A 19978-nucleotide genomic window follows, 5' to 3' on the forward strand; every position below is an offset into this window, starting at 1 on the left:
GAAGGAGTTCTGTAAAGAATGTGTTTCTGCAATCCTGAAATTGAGTCGTCCAACCACCCAAAGAGAGATTCAGGAGCTTGCTGGATTAGCTGGGTACTGTCATCAGTGGAGTCCAAATATTTCCTTGATTGCAAAGCCTTTAGTAAGGTTGAAATGTAATGATGTACAGGATTCGGTACCATTTGATGAGGAGTGCCTTGTTACATTCAGGAAACTGAAAGAAAGTTTGCGTCATGCACCCAAACTCGGAATGCCCTAATACAATATGATATTTTTCCAGTTCTGCCATGAAAAAGATGGATGAGCAAACTCAATTTCCACTTAGAAACATGCAGGACTTAAGCGGCCAGTGGCATATCTTACAGGTGTATTGGATCCTTTAGTTGTAAGACTTTCAGGTTTTTTAAATCAGTTGGAGCAGTTTGTTTTGGGATTAAGCAAAGTGAAGGAACTGTGATGGGTCATAGATTAATTAGCTATGACCCACATTCAGTTGAAATTCCTTTGGTCGGAAATCGTCTAAGTATCTGAAGAAGAAGCAGATGGAACTGAGGAGGATTATTTCTGAATGAGAAAAAGTCAATATCATTTTGAGAGTGATTAGGCAACAGAGACTGAAACTGAAGATGAACCACCTTGAAAAGTGAAATTGAGACTCTGATTTTCCAATAATAATGATGAAGAAAATCATAAAAGAATCAAAAATTATCTTGAACTAAGAGACTGGTCTAGACTCATGAAAAACTGCTTGAAGTTTGGAAATTCAAACTTTAAAGAGAGATAAAGGCTGAATATTGTTTTTTTTTCTTTTATTATTGTTTTAAAGATATAAGAAGGGCTACATCGACTCTGACAAATCCTCGCTATGTAGCAATTGACCCTAATAGTGTATCAACAAGGGGAGGTTTATGCTGAACTATGGCCCCCTTTTCTACATCTCCTATCCAAAGAACGAGAGATCACTTGCCCTAAATACCTTCAAATTCTTCCTCCCAAAACACCACTATAGCAGATAATTGAGGACATCTTTCACAAATCCTTTGTGATTATGTTCTGGGGGGATGAACAGGGAGGATAGACTGGTGCGGAAAGTGGGAGGGAGAGGGCGGGTTTTGGTTCAGGTGTGGTCTTCTTTTATTTGTATTGTTGGTCGTAAAAATTGAGGAGTCACTATTTGCCACGCACTGACATGCCTACTCAATAGCTGCCGGCCCCAGGGTTGTAGACATACAGCTGTGTAACTGTGCAAGATGTACGCTCTGCCAGCCTTTGGATGTAGGCAGGAAACTGTGTTCTTTTGCCGTGACTCTTTACCAATAAAAAAGATTGGTTCCATAAAGATATAAGACGAAAAGAAGACAAATATGATTATTTTAAAACCAAAATTGGTTTAATTTTGATATTTACCATGAAATAATTTTTGTTTTAAATTTTCAGATGAGGAAACAGGAAAAAGCTGATGCTTTAAAATTGTAGGGATAACGCTGCTAATTCTAATTATAATAATATTAGTATTAGTTGACCTGTTGGTGTGCTTACTGATTCCTTTGGGAAATGCTTAAAGTTGTGTTCATAATAACACAAAAATTGAAATTATTAAGTATGAAGAGTTTAGACAAACGATACCAATACCTGAAGAGCATTTAACTAGTAGGTTTAAGGATAATGTGAATACTAAAATGATCAGGGAGTATGTGGATATCATGAAAGTCAATAGATGATATGTATGCAATTATCGTCCCGTTCAACATATGTACAAAGAAAGATTTCATACGCACTGTACTGTAACATCTTTGTGGCTATTTTTAATCATGAGGAATTGCTTTCTTTTTATCTGACTGGTTTTAGCTTGTCTTTAGAGAATTTCTTTATTAACGAGAATGATAAAAGAATTAAATATGTTTATTGAATAGTGAGGAGTGTTATTTTATCAGAGAATACAATGAGAGGGGAATGAAAGTAGTGGCAAACTAGTTACTTACCTACAGTAACGCATCATCTAGTAGAGACAGGATCTAGCCACAGATTCCTTACTTTAGAATTTTCCACAGGCACAAGACTGGATCTAGAAATTTTTTCCCATTGCATGTTCGCGTGTTGGTAGAGGGCATCGTGAGACTTCATATCTACGTCATCCATTGGATGTGACGTCAATGGAGTCCATATAACTCACCTAGCGACGCGGCAACGTCAGTTTATTCTATGACTAATGTGGCCAATATTCTCTGGATTATTTCTCTTTTTTTTCAGGATTCGAATGACCATTCTGAAATCTTTGAGGGCGAACCTGGCTTGGCAGTTCGAGCTAGATTGTTCCCATGAGGAGCTGGGTCAAGACTGATTGGCATATGGCTGGGTCTAAACTGGGGTGGCATGCTTAGCAAAAGAACAATGGATTTCACCCAGATCTCTTGACTGAGGGTGAATATTTGATTTGTTCTAGATGCTGTCCATCATTTGTGTCTCTTTTGCTTTCTCACCCTAAGTGCCCAGATGTGGGTCCCGGGCTCACTATGACACTGGATTCAAGATAGCCTGGCTGATGAGGGGTGATATCCCAAAACCGGTCCCTGGATGCTTGTTTCTGGTCCAGGTAGGACCTGGCTTGGCAGTTTGGGCTGGACTGTTCCCATGACGGTCAAGACTGATTCGCAAATAGCTGGGTATAATCGGGGATGGCATGATGAGCAATAGAACAATGGATTTAACCCAGATCTGTTAACTGGGGGTGAAATTTTGATTTGTTCTGCATTGCATCCATCATTTATGTGTCTTTTGCTACCTCAGTACCGCAGCATAAGAAGAGCTCTCCTCTGTTGCCACACCAGGAGGAGAAAGTAAATGTGAAACTGGAGAAGACTCTAGTCCGCTAGCCTCCCCAGTTCAGTCAGCCAATTTTCTGCCAAAGGAGCCTGGACTGTATTGCCCAGAGGGTTTTTACCTGCCAAATTGTGCATTCCCATAGGAAAAGCAGGAACAAGCTGAAGAAGGCTAGATGGAGAGTTACCCAAAGCAGATGTCGGAAAGAGTAATGGGTCGGCGATGCCAATATCATTGGCTGACCCAACGCCAAATGTGTAAACCCCAAAGGGCTGTGCACCAGCTCCGGAATCGAATCCGATAACGGATTCAGAGGGCCCAATTGTCAAAGAGGGTGAAACCGCCGGCGAAGATCCAGTCAAGGCACCTCCTACCTCATTGGGGCCAGAAAGCGCACCAGAGGGAGACTGGGGCCCAAAAACCTTAAGCTGGTAAAAGTAATATTCCTGCATTTGGGCTAGAGTTGCCCCGGCTCCAGGATATTTAGGGAGGCGCAGGGAGGCCTCCTGCGAATGTTCCACAACTGAAGAATGGGAGGCGGGATCGGAGATGGACTTACGTACTGACAGTTTGAGCTTCGAAGCCTACCGTGACATCGGCGGCCTGTCACTCAAACGGCTCCTTGACCGTTCTCTGGACTTCGGCGAGGACTGACAACGCCTCAGTGCCTCTGATAAATACGTTGCCGGAAGTTTCATATGACACTCTCTCAAAGTCTTTAGCCGAAGATGCTGACTCCTTGGAGTCATGATGTTCTCCAAACAGATGGTATGAGGAAATGTGATCTGTCCGTCACAAGATCCAGAGGATTTAAACCCTGAAGACATCGCAAAAAAGGACCCTGTTCTCTCGACAAAATGTCAAGATGGGCCAAAAAACAGCCCCCTAACCTCTCCAGATCCACTTTCCAAGCACGGAAAAGAAGGAATTGATGTCGGAGCTGAAGTTATATGGACTCCGTCAATATCACATTCAGTGGACAAAGTCAATACAGTCATGCGATGCCATCTACCGGTGCGCAGACCTGCTATGGGATACATTTTTCGGATCCAATCTCGCGCCTGGGGAAGATTCTAAAGTAAGTCATCCGAGGCTAGATGTCTCTATCAAATAAATTTAGACAAGCAGAAGATTGCTTTGGAAGAAATAAAAGAAGAAGAATTTTGGCTCTCATGGTTACCTCCCCGGTTGAAAGTGGAGAAGGAATGAAAAGGAGAGATGTGCACGGTAAGGCGAAATCAAAGAAAAGAGGGGTCCGAAGAATTTGTAGCAGAGAGTGTGTGTGAGACAATCTTATGAAGTTAGAAGAGATCTGTCATCTGGAGGAGAACCTATTATGACTGCTTATTTTAAGCTACCAAGAATTTAGGTGGGTTTGTGTTATTTGGCATTAGTTTTCCCTAGAATTTATCATGTAGCTGAGTTAGATGAAATACACAACATGAAATGTAGACGATTGTCTACAGTAGTAGATAGACTTGTAGGAACAGCAGGGTGTTTTAAATTAGTAAATGTGGAGATGGTAGCAATTAGGGCAATGATTATGCAGAATCATCATGCCTAGTATATTAGCTTGGCAAAAGAAGGCAGAGTTTGTAAAGTAATTCATGCAAGGAGGTGTTGTAGTTACATACTTGATTGTAGTGGAGAGATTGATTATTTGATTACTAACATAACTAATTTGACTCACGAGATCAGAGCATTGACTGAACCAGGATTATGGGAGGGTGCAGGATCCTCGATAGGAGAGTTAGGGATTAGCTTTGTTAAGGTGGACAAAATGGTGTGGCAATATTGGTGGTGGTGTTCTTTAATCAGTTCCAACCCCAGTGATAATTATGATGATTTGTGCAATTACTCTATTGTTGTACACTTACTACCAGGGTTCCTTTTAAACCTTTATGGTAGAATTTGCCTGCAAAAGGTCTTTATTTCTGACAGAGCGGTCCACTTATTAAAGGATTGCTTGTGATCTCCCCAATTAGTTTTAATCTACAGCCACGCACTCACTACTCCACTGCACTTACCACCTCGCTTGCATTCATCATACGGCAATTTCTAAAAAAAATATCCACTGAAGTTACCCTTCAGGGAACCCGTAGGGCATTGCAGCGCCGGCCCAACGAGGAGCACTGCCCTATGATGAAGCATGACATCCCCTTGGGGATGTGTGAGGGAAACATGAAACAGTCTTGTTGACTGTCTCCATGACCTCTCTCTGGTCACACACAACCTGTTCAGATTCTTTTTCTTCTCCTCACAAGAACAGAAGTCCATTTTTTGAGATTGAGATTTATTCTTAGGAGCATTGGCTCTGAATCTTGTAATCCAGCTCCCAGCCCCCCTTTTTCCTCTGTCAAGGAAACCAGATGAGACATAGGTTTCCCATTGACTACTTCCCCATCTTCACCTAAATTCAGTATTTAGGGGTCACCCCAACACCAGACCAAATGATTTGTCTAACTGTGAACCAAAGAAGATCCAACATCACTTGTCCAATACATATTTTTGCCGGCTATCATTCCCACCAAGAGAGTATCATGCCAGGAAGAGGTTTTCATGGTTTCAAGAGGTCAGCCCCATCTCTCCACTGAGGTTCGGGATGCTAGGCCCTCCAGGCGCCCCCCTGCACCAATGCCCTGAGTACTGGAGCACTTGCAGCAACCAAGGCTTGTTAGTATCAATCCCGAACACCATCACCATCACAGCCAACCTGCATGATGAGGGATTTCAGGATTGATGAGACTCACACCGAGAGTGGCTCTGCTGTTGTGTTTTCCTCCCCTCTACAGGTAAAACCGAGAACTGTGAAAGCTTCCAAAACAAGTGGTCAGGCGGACAAAGGCCTCTGCACCCGAGCACCACAGCCCAAGATAATGCCAACCGACTGCGACACATTGTTCTAAAGACCCTCACAAGATGAGTACCCCTTGGGGTTCTGCCGGACGTGTCCTCAAGTCCCCACCCCTGCAGCCTTTGTTTTCAGTTGCCCATTGCTTTCTACGGTGTAGAGCTTGAGGCTACCAACCCGCCCAGTACCTCTGCACTCGGACACATCAGGGCAGGTAAAATAAACCTGCTGGTGGTTCTTTGGACCTTGGCCCCCTAGTACTTCTAGTGCCAAATGACACCCCTGAACTTCGACGACAAGTACATGTTTGCAGTGAATTTCTTTCTTCCCATAGGATACCATTACCGTGTCCAAGGCTCATATCTCAAAAAAAAGTTAATCATGTATTTTACAGTTTTCCTCTAAAATCCATAACTCCGAAAGTACTTACCTGATTCCAATGATCTTGGTGTATAAAATTATATAAAAATCTGTGTTGTTTTTATAAATTGGTCTTGGATTCTTTCTTGAGTGTTTGTACCATTTATTGACTGTGTGTGCAACAAATGCTAAACCCTCTCCTCTGATAAGTCTAAGCTGGTCAAGCACACTACCACAAATAACACACACATGGAACAAGAGTTCGGAGACAAGAGCACTGAATCTGCTGAAATGTAGAACGTCCATCTGTGAATGCTAAGGTATGGGGTCTGCCAGCAATCCAGATGTCTTTGATATTATCTACTGGCAGTCGCCAGTAGATAGTTATAGTTAGGACCGAGTTCCCATAGGAAATCTGAAAATTCTGTTTTGAATAACTTTGGCGCCGGTTGACTAATCTTCGTGAAATTTTTGAAACTAATGGGGCGCTCCGCTCAGCTCCTACCCTGAAAGTCTCGGGGTGATTCGTCAAGCGGGGACTGAGAAAAAAGGGGGGTCCCAAAACACGTTTTCCCCATGCATTTTCCCATAGGCCCTTTGGTCGAAGGTACAGCCCGAACGGCTGAACAGAATTACTTGAAATTTGGGAAAGAGGTAGTCCTCAGGTCAGGGATGTGCCTTTTGCATATATGGTGTCAATCTGTTCAGTAGTTCCTGAGAAAATTGCAGTTAAATGTGCATAAATATCTATAAGCGCGCACCTTGCAAATTCACTTAAAAAACCATAGGTTTCACACACGTTATAGTTAGGAATTAGCATTTTAAAAACCTTGCAAATTCACTGAAAAAACCAAAGGTTTCACACATGTTATAGTTAGCTGGACATTTCACTCGTAAAAAACCTTTGAAATTCCCCCGTTATAGTTAGTTCAGCTAAATATAACTCGCGCGACCGCAATCCACTGCTGATGATGTCACATATTACATCACTGTATTCACTAAGGTACTGTTAATAAGTCAGTTATACAATTAATTTTACAAAACAAAAACGTCCATTTAGACACTTATTTATCCATTTATTCTTCCATTAACCTTTAGATATACATATATAAAAAATATTTATTTTTCAGAAAGACACATATTCACTGGATGATGTCATCAGTGATGTCATCAGTGATGTCATGTGTGAAACCTATGTTTTTTTCAGTGAATATATATGGTTTGGTTTTAGACCAGTCTCTTTTTGGCACCTCCTTAGCATCGTTGGCCGCAGCGTGGGGACACACTAGCTAGTGTAACCATGCGGTTTATAAGCTCTTTATTATATTTATTATTAATATATATAAAATATTATATATATATATATATTCACTGAAAAAACCATAGGTTTCACACACGTTATAGTTAGGAATTAGCATTTAAAAAACCTTGCAAATTCACTGAAAAAACCATAGGTTTCACACATGTTATAGTTAGCGGAAATTTTACTGATAAAAAACCAATGAAATTCCCCCGTTATAGTTAGTGCAGGAAACTATAACTCACGCGACCGCAATCTTCTGCTGATGCTAATACTGTATTTAGACACTTATTTGCCCATGTCTTCTTCCATAAATTTTTAGCTATACATATATTACAAATATTTTTTTTTCATAAAGACACATATGTCATCAGCAGAAGATTGTGGTCGCGTGAGTTATAGTTTCCTGCACTAACTATAACGGGGGAATTTCATTGGTTTTTTATCAGTAAAATTTCCGTTAACTATAACATGTGTGAAACCTATGGTTTTTTCAGTGAATTTGCAATGTTTTTTAAATGCTAATTCCTAACTATAACGTGTGTGAAACCTATGGTTTTTTCAGTGAATTTGTACGTTTTTTTAAATGCTAAGTTACTTTACGCCATTCGTGGCGTGCGCGCCCACTTAACGCAGTTCGTTCCGTGCGCGCACGGTGCGCTTCGCGCACCGTGCGCGCACAGTGAGCACGCGGTGCGCTTCGCGCACCGCGCGCCCACTTTACGCAGTTAGTGCCGTGCACCGCGTGCCCACGTTACGCTAGATGGGCCATGTAAGCACGATGCGCTTCGCGCACCGTGCGCACATGGAGGACATATGGTGAAAGGTTAAATTTTTTTTTTTTTAATTGTTGATAAGCCATGCACAAATGGTGCCCTACGGGCACCATTTTCACACGGGGTGGGGAGGGTGTGGATAATTTTTTTTTTCAATAATTTTTTACCGTACGCGTACGGTAAGCGTAATCGGCGAAATGAACAAAAAAATTAAAATTGCGTTTTTGGCCTTGGGGGATCTTTGGGGACTCCCTCTACATGGCTAGGTGCTTTGGAGCTGGCTAAACAGCTCCTTTACATGTTTTTGCCCTTTGTTTTGTAATCCACACTCTGAGTACGAGAGAGAAAATGGCGGCCGCCGCTTCCTGGTTTCGACCGATTCGAATGTTTACTAAGATCTAACAGCCAATCAGAATCGCGCTCGCGCACGTCACCGTACGCGTACGGTAAGCGCACCGTAAGCGCACCGTAAGCTGGCTCAGATATATATATTGATTTAAAGGCTATTTTCGCAGAATCTACTGAACAGATTTACACCAAACCTACAAAAGGCACTTCCTTGACCTGAGGACTACCTCTCTGCCAAATTTCTAGTAATTCTGTTCAGCCGTTCGGGCTGTAGCTGTGTCTAAAGGTCCTATGGAAAAATGCATGGGAAAAACGCGTTTTGGGACCCCCCTTTTATCTCAGCCCCCGCTTGACGAATCCACCCGAGACTTTCAGGGTAGGAGCGGAGCGTAGCGCCCCACCTATTTTGAAAAATTCACGAGGATTCGTCAACCGGCGCCAAAGTTATTCAAAATAGAATGTTGCGGATTTCCTATGGAAACGTGGTCCTAACTATAACTACCTACTGGCGACCGCCAGTAGGTAATACACACACATATATATATATATATATATATATATATATATATATATATATATACATATTTATTTAACTTCAGTAGCGGGAGGGTTAGGTTCCTCTGACCTATTAAATGACAATTCTTTTTATGGTCTATGGATTATTAACCATGCTAACAGTATTTGTAGTACGCATTTGTTTTCTAATTGTGGCACTTATACTGTATTTCAGATCACGATAATTTAAATAAATATTTTAAACTTCCTTTGTGTCTCCTGGTTATCTTATTGTGGACAAGTACGAGTGAGAAAGCTAACAGGTGTGTACTGTTACTGCGATCCCGGAGTGGATCGAAAGTATTGTGCTCTGGGGTGCCGATTCACTTGTTTCTCTGGTAAGGTTAGGAGGGCAAATGAGGCACTATAGCTAGTTGGGTTTGGGCTCAACAATATTGAGGTGGTATGGTGACTCAGTTCCTACATGCTGATGTTCTATGGTCCCAAGCATAGATCTGTTCCAGAGCAGAATCTCTGCAACAATCCCTTCGACTTCTTGTTCTTCTACTGGTGGTGTGACTTCCCCGAGTGACCCAAGGACTTTGACTAGGATCACGGAATCTGCGACTATGTCTGGGAACTTTCTCTCGACCGGAACCTCAATTGTCGCACGTTGAGGTGCCAGCAGCTTGAGGGATTGCTCCCTCAAAGCCTTCGGGTTCATGGAGCGGCAATCAGCACAGGCCTTTGGGTCGTGGTCGCTCTTGAGGCACCAGAGGCATACACGGGGTTGTTCTGTCGCCAACATCAATCGTGACAGGAGAGGTAGGACTTGAATGCGGTCTTCCGTGATGACATTGCTGCCACACCAGGAGGAAAAACCTCAAAAAGGCTTCGCCAACTAAAAAATAAAAAATGACTAAGGGGTAACTCTTGTCCGGATCTGCACTGACTGGCTTGGAATGAAAATTCCAGACATCAGCTAGTTGGGGTGGCACATATATAGGCACCCATGCACGTCACTTCTGGTGCCAATGACGCCATCTACCGGTTGTAATGGTTCTCAGAATCTTCTGCAGGAGCGTCAGGAATCAGAAGAGTAAGTCTCCGTCCTCCCCTACGGCCTTCCGTCTCTATCAAACACTAGAGAACCGGATGACACGCCAGGGGAAAACAGGGTAACAAAACAAGGGAAGGAGGGTGTGACTTCAGTGGTGTGGCTGTGGTGGAACCAAGGATGTAGTTCTTCTCTGAGCGCTGCAATAGAAAGTCCTAATCACTTTTAAACATCACCTCATTCACTTCAACACCATAGACATTTACCAAACCCACCTACCACTGGGGTCTTGCTTTTGTGTAAGAAAGGTGTCACCTCCACTGGAAAAGGATGGGACTCAGGAAGGGGCAGGCGTGGAACAAGCAGGCCAAGAATTCCTACACCACATAAAGTAAACAATTCAGGGAATATTCTTTCATGTAACATCAAATTCTTCGTACAATTTCTTATCGGTCTATTACTCACTAACGGTAATATACATCCGCTTCCCTCTATTTCCACATGGTAGGTAACAACGAGAGACTATTCAGGTATAGGTTAATACCTAGGGGGAAAAGACAAAACGATAACAATTACATCCACCCACCCTGTACTGTGTCCATAAGTGCAAAAGAAATGTGTAGCGCACTGCGCTGTTACCGTGCTTCAGACGTACACCGGCCCCTGTAACGTGGTCCACGCTAGCGTCCCCTACGGGTTATTAAGTCTTCTGTCTCAGGGGAAACCAGCACCACTGTTGAGAAGTATGAATAGGGCTGAACTGGTACGGTGAGGGATTGAAAGGTATGTGGCCTCAGCTGGGGACCAGGCGCTGCTGGGGCGCAATAATCAGCAGAGAAGGAAACAGCGATTTCAGGGTATCGGGTGAGTGAATGAGCTCGTAAAGGGAACTCCGACACCCTTAATCTCTGAGAGGGGACTGGAGGACAAGGCAATTGGGAAACAAACGAAGCATACATACATAATACCGCCACCCAGGAGTGAGTACCACCACGAAGCAGCAGCACCGGGGAAGGGATAGAACTTGCACTCACTCGCAACTCCGCCACACGTGGCGGGAATCAAATGCTACCAAAGCAAAAGCGAGCCGCCAGAGTGTTGAAGGGCTCGTGACCATAAACAATCAGGCGTCTTCACCAAGACGCGGAACACACGGGCTGAACCCGCGAAGGCTCAAAACTCTCGTAACGCAACTGCGGAAACAGGAAGTTCCCACCGGAAGTCAGGCACACGGAACAAAGACGGAAAACAGAGCTCCAAGCTAGAACGCTAAGCGTGTTCGTACGCGCCTAGGATCCTTATATACTGGATCGTCTGTCGATCCGGATCACGGGGCATGACACCGGTGCTCAGGGGTATTGCTCACAAAAAAATAAAATCGGATCCAGTCTGATGCCTGGGATAATTAAATGGTAAGAAATCTGTGGCTAGAAGTCTCAATCAGATATTCCTTTCACTCTGAAGAGGGGCAGCACGCATACACAAGAGCAGACATCAATCAGAAAGAAAGTTACTGAAGATAAGTAACTTCTTTTTGTAATGGTTACCGCTTCCCGTAACTTGATTATGTGATCCACTCCCAAAGTAGCAAGCTGGGGAGGAGGATTGAACAAAGCACCAAAATTACACTGGTAGAGCCATAGCAGTCAGTGTGCTCTTTTTAAATAGCGCTAGCGAATCGTGTACTTTTTCTCCAAATAGACACTGACCACCATGGGGCATGTCCAGCAATTGGACATTAATGTCCCCCTACCAAACAGTGGACCTCATCCATGCATGCCGTATTAATAATACTTTGGAATGCATCAACAGTGTTGACAATGGTCTGAATCATCTAAAAGGAAATTCTACACTGCTCTTCAATAACTATTTGAAGGCACTCTGTTGAAGGTCAAGTAAACTGGAAGCCTCCCTAAAAAGCCACTACCCATAAAGTATACATATACTGAGACATTAGACATACAGCTTTGAATGATATTATTTACAGACTGCCTGAAGCAAATACATTTCTGTCTAACATAAAATCTCTTTGATTCCCTATTAGAACCATGAACAGAAAGGTATTCTACTCTAACATCATAGAAGAAACTTACATAGCTTTCTGATGTTGGGTAAGAAGTAAGCTGGATTGGAAGGTGCTGCTCTGCACTTACAAGCTGCATGCCTAGTCACTGCTGGAGTTGACTGGAGCAACTCTGAAACTGTTGTAGCGGCGTGTACCTGTGCGTCTAAAAATTGGGAGAGAACCTCTATCATCTTTTTATCTCTTGGTATTTCCATGGACATATTATGTTTCTGCTCCTCTGTTTGCAGCTGAATGTTCAAAGCTGCAGATGCCTTTATGATAAGTGTAGACTGAAACGTGTTCTGAAGACCACCTGCCTTCTGGAAGTCCATGTAGAGCTCTTTATCAGTCTGAATAGGTGGCAATACATTTTCATCCTCAAGGAAATTATCCTCATCTTGCTACTAGTACTGATTATCAAATCTCTATTTGATTACTAGGCATCATCAAAATCAATGCAATCAAGAAATTCATGACAAATTCTGAGCCCTCTCTGCAATGGATGTTGCGTTTGAAGACATGAGCAAAGTTGACCCCAACTATGCAACCAGTATCAGCTTTAAAAAACCTTACCACTCAACCGAAACCTGAAGCCACAGACTGCACAGTCTGGCCAAAGGCATCATGTTATCAAGAGGGCACACCACAATAAGTATTTTTGGCAAAACTGCCAACATTGCCTCCTGAACGCCTAACTAGGTCTGAATATGGACTAGTAAGAGGTAAACTCACCTCCTTCAGCTTCATCTCCTTTAATACTGGCACCAGCTCCAAAGATGACTGCTAGACCTGTAGACTTGTCAGTCTTAGGGTAGTCTTCCCCCAAACTTTTTGCCTTACTCCTCCATTTTCACTGATCTTGTTTTTGTTGGCCCTAGGACTCTGCACACTTAGCCACTGCTAACCAGCACTAACGTGCTAGTACTCTCTCCTTCAGACATGGTGAAATTGACTAACGCCCAATTGGCACATTTAATCTACTTGTAAGTAGCTAGAACATACTGTAAACAGCTAGAAAGGAGATGGAGAGCCAGCCACAACACCACCGACAGAACTACCTATAAGGCTGCACTGAGAAGCTATCAGCAGCAAATAAGAGACACCAAGAATAAAGCACTAGTGGACCACAGCGATGGAAGCTCCAACAGCTGCAAGGAAATCTTCTTGATAAGAATTTCACCTTGTCCTCAGCCACTGTCACCAATATCGCTGCCTCCCAACAACTCTGCGACAAGCTATCCAACTTCTTTCACAGCAAAAACGCAAACATCTACAGCAACTACACACACTAACCCAACCCCAGAGAACTCATTGCTAACCTACACACCAAAAACCCTGCTGGCCACCTGACTGAAAGGACAGCCCTCACCAGAAATGACACAGCAAGAATCATGTAGACCAACCACTCAGGGGCCCCAACAGACCCATGCCCCCACCACATCTCCAACCTGGGAACATCACCAATCAGCATCCCACTGGCTCACATCATCAACACTTCCTTCATGCCCACCCCGTTCCCTGATGAATGGAAACTGGTACAAATCCATGCCCTCCTCAAGAAGCCCTCAGCCAATCTGAATCAACTGAGAATCTTTCAACCCATCTCCCTGCTTCCCTATCCAGCCAAAGTGATTGAGAAGGCCATCAAAAAGCAACTCACAACCCATTTTGAACTTCTTCATCTTCTAGACAGCACTCAATCAGGATTCAGAAAGAAAGCACTGAAACAGCACTCACTGTGGCCACCGATGACATTCAAATCATCTTGGACTGAGGAGAAACAGTGGCCCTCATCCTGCTCGAGCCCTCTGCGGCCTTCGGCTCTGTCTCCCATAACACCCTCATCAGAAGACTCCACGAGATTGGTATACAAAGATATGTCTTCAAATTAATCTGTTCCTTCCTCACAGGAAGAACCCAAATGGTCAGGCTGGTACCCTTCACATCACAGATCAACAAATTAATATGCAGAGTCCCTCAGGGATCGTACCTCAGCCCCACCCTTGTCAACATCTACATGGCACTGCTTGCCAACATCATCCGATCACAAGACATCACCGTCATCTTCTAAGCTGATGACACCCAACTAATCCTCTCCCTGACAAACAAAACAACCACTGCCAGAACCAACTTCACCAACTGCATGACCATGGTAGAAAACTGGATTCGAACCAACTGTCTGCATCTCAAACCCGACAAGACGTAAGTACTGGTCTTCGGCAACAAGACCTCTCCATGGGACTCCACCTGGTGGCCGTTGGAGCCAGGACCAACACCCACACCCACAGACCATGCAAGAAATCTAGGGATCATCCTAGATGACAAGCTCAACATGACGGGTCAAGTCAATGTAATGTGCACCTCCTTCTTCTATATGCTATGCATGCTGTGAAAAATCTTCACATTTTTGCCTTTGAACACTAGATGGACCATTCATCACCAGCAGGCAGGACTACGGCAACATTTGGTACACTGGATTCTCCAAACAACTCCTACATAGACTTCAGTCCATCCAGAACACCGCTACAAGGCTCATACTAGACTTCCTACCCCACACCCACGTCGCACGGCACCTTAAGAAGCTTCAGTGCTCCCCATGCACAAGCGCAGCAATTCAAACTTCTCACGCACACATACAATGCCCTACACAACAAAGGACCCGAATACCTGAATAGTCAAATACACTTTCACCAGCCTACCAGACACCTATGCTCTACCACACTTTCACTCGCACATATTCCCCGCATGTGCAAAAGCAAAACTGGAGGTCACTCATTCTCCTACATCGCATCCAAGACATGGAACGACCTCCATCAACACATCAGAGCCTCCTCCTCCACACTTTTACAGTTCCACTAGAAGTAGATGACCTGGCTCTTTGTATAAGCACCTCGGTATCACAAACCTACACACCTGCCCAAGTGCCTGGATACCCTCTCGGGAGATCAGTGTGCTTTACAAATCAATATAACTTAACAAAGTGGTACTACATGTGCACAGGGCCTGTAAATTAAAAGGTACTAGTAGGCCGGTAGCACTTATTGTGCCACCCACTTAGTTAGCCTTTTAAACATGTCTCAGGCCTAACCTTGCAGCCTGTGTGCAGCTTTAAACTGACACTTCGACCTGGCAAAATAAATATTTTGCCAGGCCCAAACATTCTTTTTTAATACATATAAGGTAACCCTAGGGTAGGCCAGAAACAGCCCATAGGGCAGGACGCCAAATATTTAAAAAGTTGAACATGTACTGTTCACTTGTACATGTCCTGGTAGTGAAAAACTATTAAATTAATTTTTTTCTACTATTGCAAGGCTTGCCTCTCCCATAGGATAACATTGGGTTAACTTATTACATTTAAAAAGTGATAACTTTCAGTTTGGAGCAGGAAGGAAAGTCGAGTTTGGTGTCCTTAAAATTGCATTTTAAAAACCTCTTTAACTGTAAAGTCGGATTTTAAGTCACAATTCTGAAATACCACTCTTGCAAAGTTGCCATTTTCTTGTCCCAACCATTTGGTGCCGGCAACCTGTATCGTGGGTCACATGACTAGGTGTAGCTGGCGGTTGGTCTTTGTGCATTGCTCCCAGACTGTGAGACAAAGGGAGAATAAGTGTTGGATGGTGGGCCATCTCTGACTTGATGAGGGGGGGTTGTTGTCACCTACCTCACATCACAAAGGCTCTGTCCAGCACACTCAAAAAGGTTTTTGACACTAGTCTTCTGTGACCCCAGACAAGCCGGAGCCAGGGAAGGGAGGCACGAAAGTCTAAACACCTTTGCGGGCATAACCTTCTCCTGCTACAAAGAGGGCACCAGGTATAAATAGTGGATCCTCAGACTTAACACTTCAGTATGCCTCTGGACCTGTGGAAGACTCAGAAGAAATTTGGTGCTGCTCTGCAAACAGAACTGCTACTTTGTTACCCTGGTGCCTGAGGGAAAAGGACGGATCTGCATCGTTAACCCAGGACCACCAGAGTGACTCCAAGGGCTAGTTGGCTGACCTTCAGCTCAGAGCCTCAGGGACAGAAAAGGATCCAACCACCCTTGACTCAGCCTGCTGAGAGTCTTTCTCTCCAGGTGGTGCCTCCCCAGTCCTGAACCAACTGTGGACCTGTGAGCAGAACTGACATAGTGCAATGCATCTCCTCACAGCTGCTTTGGAACTGCTGCAGAGCAATGCATCCCCGATGCAGAACCTCACATCGCAGCTTCCTCAGGACCACCGCTGCACGACGTATCTTCAACACTGGACTTTGCCTCACAAGCCCCTCATTGACGGTCCCCTCAACGATGACACAAGACTTCGCATCATAGCACCACAGCTTCTTTTGAATCGCCGCTGCGCAGCGCATCCTCAATGCCAGGGTTCGCATTCAATCCACTTGTCAACAGCATGGTCTTTGAGGATTCAGGACTCCACATCATAGACCAGGGGCTCCTCGGAAACACTGCTGTGCACCACAAGGATTTAAAGTGCTTTGCTTAGCAGGCTTTACTTAGTCCCTGTATCCAGCCAGCACTGCATCACAGTTAGCCTGAAGTTTTGACTTTGAGCCAGCCTGGAGTGACCACATAAATACAGTTGGAGCTTTTTTTTGCTTTTAGGCACTGCTTTTACTTAAAACTTTGAAATTGCACATCTCCAGTTGCACTAATTGAATTTTTGTTGTTTTGGCCTCAAATAATTAATTACATTTTATTCTGTTTTTCTAAATTGGTGTGGTCTTTTTTTTGTGTTATGTTTTCACTTTCTTACGGTTTTAAGTGTTGCATAACTACTCTACCCAATCCCTTTAAGTTAGACCTGACTTCTTTTGTGCTAAGCTATCAGAGGGTTAGGCACAGGTCAGTTTGGAGTGGTTTGTGACTTCATCCAACAGAAACTATGGCTGCTGTTTGCGCAGGGTTTCACCCGCTCAACCAGTATTCCAATTTCCAACAATGGCTCAACCCTGACTGGCCATCTTCTCCTTTTATGCCCTATTGGGAAGAAGAGGACCACCTTTTATGCTTCCTGTGCTTCTGGTGTTACCATTTTAGGAACTGCCCTTCAAAGGGAATCTAATCTAGATTTGAATTTGACAGGCGCCAAAAGTACTTCAGGATGAACCACTGTTCTAATATCAGGATGGTGTGAAGCACAAAGCTCACAAGACACAGCACTATGAGACCGCTCAAGTTGCCCAAACGGTTTCGAAATTGATGGCCAACAGTTGACATTGTCTTCTAGGACAGAGCTTCTACTATGAAGATTTTTTAGGAGTGAGTCTTCCAATTTTTTTAAAAAAGACATAAAACCATGTTGAAAATAAATCTCACATAAACTGTTCAACCAGATGCAAATTTGGAAATATATTTGGCTTTCCTTGAACATTATCCACATTGACCACCAAGACGCCCACTACTGGATGCCTTGTCAGTTAAAAGGTTTCCCACACTTTAGAACTTTATGTCCTCAGTACCATTCATCCTGGAATCCTCGCAGACATCTTGCATATATCTGCAAAAGGTGTGCTGAAAGCTTTTATTGATCCCATGTGTCAAATATAATACTTTATTGTAGATATTCACCTCCATAGTAGCTGGTGGTTTCAATACCAAGGTAGTAGAGGCCATCTTGAAAAGAGATACATATAAGGTATAGATATCGTGTGGTTGATGCAACTGCATTCACCAGATTATCAGATGTGTCTAAACTGCATGCATTCGTAAAACTTGAAAGGCATGATAGACTGCTATTTTATCATCCTTCCTTTAAAGTGGTGCTTCAACTCTGAAAGATCTGCATTCAAATCAACTATGTCATACTGTTTGGCTGGATTTAAAAAGTGATCATCAGTCCTGAAACACAATGTCTGGATCAGACATAAGCCTGCACACAAAACACGTTGTGGCATTCAATGGGACCACTTGAAGGCTCGTCTGATTCCAGTTTATCACTGGGAATTCCATTCTGGATCCTTTAACAGAGTTGCTTATGTTTTTATCAACTAGACAACACATTCGGCTAGGATATTTACAAAACAAACACTATGCAGTGGGAATAGGATCCAATGAAAAAACACAGAGTAACTACAATGTATTACACTCTGATATTGCCCACTAAAAGGAACAACCCTTGTAAAGTTTCCATTCACAACCACTTCCAACAACATCCTTTGTCCCACCCACATCTCTGTCATTCCCTTGCTGCCCAACTCTGTGTCAAACCAACCATCATTCCACTCTCCAGCATAACCCCAGCCCTCGTGATGTTGTACGCTCACACTCACCCCACTTCCCTGTTCCTATCGGTCTACACTATCTACTGTTAAACCGACATCATGTACGATGATTCATTGCTTTCTATCCAGGTTTGCCCTACATAAGTCACATACGTGCAGATTTAATCACCTATCTATGATTTCTTACCAACTTGTTGTCATCTGCTAGCAATGATTTCGATGAATCAAATTTCTTACTGTCCTACAAAAAAAGGAAATTAAATTACAAGTTGGTTCAAACAATACTTTAAAATTAAATACTGAGGTCTAAGTATGTGGAATACCGGTGTCAGTAGTAGGAGCAGAGAAGATGGAGAGTTAGGTGGAAGTAGGGTAAGATAATGAGAATGCTGAGGAGCAGAAAAAGAAATAGGGGGCAAGATGGACGAGGAGAAGGATGGAAGGACGTGGAGAAAAAGATGACAATGATAAAGAAGAGAAAAATAAGCTTAAAAAAGAACAAACAATGTTTATTAGAGAAATCATACTTTATATTTTACATTAAAAAGGTGATGTCAAAAGAGGAATGTGACTCCTTGTAGGTAGCCACTACCAACACCATTAGGAGGTCAAAAGAAGTTAGGAAAAATTGATTAACATTTCTACAGGCAGTTGGATTAGAATAGATGACAACAAAGAGATAATTCATAAAAAAACAACAAGCAAACACCCAGATAGCAGTGAATGTTTCTGATCGGACCAGAGCAACAGTTGGCTGAGAAGAATGCCAAGAGAGAGGGCAGTCAGGAAACAGTAATGGAGCACAGCAGTTGAATACTAAAATGTCACAGGGGAGGATAAAAACACATTAACCTGGTGACAAAACCAGAGGAACCAGGGAATGCAGGCCCAATAATGATTGGGACCTTGATTACCTCAAGCAATTAATGGAAATTTTATCCAGTGCTCAAAGTCCAACCACAAGGGGAATTTGCAAGATCACTACCAAACATAACTGAATACAGATGAGATGAAGCAAGCCCATCTCTAAACCAGGAAACCCTTTGCTTGAATGAAACATAAAATGGTGCCAGCAGAAATAACAAGGCACATAATTAACAAGATCAATTTTATAAGGACAAAGTATGGCTCCCAAAAAAGGAAAATCATGCAAAGGAGTAGAGGATGGAAAGCAGAAGGAACGTTGGTGAAACAGGGACAATCTCTGAGAGGAATAATGCCCAGCACCTACTCCATTCCTGATCAGCAGCTTGATAAGTGGTAAACAGAAACCATCAGATGCACTCTTGCCCCAACAGTCACTTGGCATCAGTGCCCAAGAGATGATTTAAATATTATAAGGGGCTTCGCAGATGTGTTCATCAGGGTCGAAACTATGGGAGCTAAAGTCAAATTTAATCAAATGGATGGTGAATGGACATCTAGGTAAATAAGTCAGAAGCTCAGAGATGTCTAACAAGTGTGGCAATGTTTGTTTATAAGACACAGAACATAAATGAGAAACTGCAAACAAAAAAAATTGTCCATTTGATTGAGCAGCTTCTGAAAATGATCTTTGTTTAGCCATTTTTATCTGTTTGCTTTTAGAGAAGAAATGATAAAACCCATAAATAGCTCTATTTATAAATAACACAATATAACTTCCTAACCTGTGAGTAACACAGTGTTTTTTAGCA

General features: G+C 43.1%; 1 protein-coding gene across 1 annotated transcript in view; it reads right to left on the reverse strand.

The window, feature by feature from the left end:
- The window catches only part of CFAP54 (cilia and flagella associated protein 54), a 2172274-nt gene that overhangs the window by 683037 nt on the left and 1469259 nt on the right, over positions 1 to 19978 (reverse strand). Inside the window, exon 49 of the mRNA XM_085653834.1 lies at positions 18490 to 18543. Within this exon, the coding sequence (XP_085509960.1) occupies positions 18490 to 18543 (54 nt within the window). The remainder of the gene's footprint in view (positions 1 to 18489; positions 18544 to 19978) is intronic.

This window comes from Triturus cristatus, chromosome 4_1 (genome assembly GCF_964204655.1).
Source record: "Triturus cristatus chromosome 4_1, aTriCri1.1, whole genome shotgun sequence".
Taxonomy (NCBI): Eukaryota; Metazoa; Chordata; class Amphibia; order Caudata; family Salamandridae; genus Triturus; species Triturus cristatus.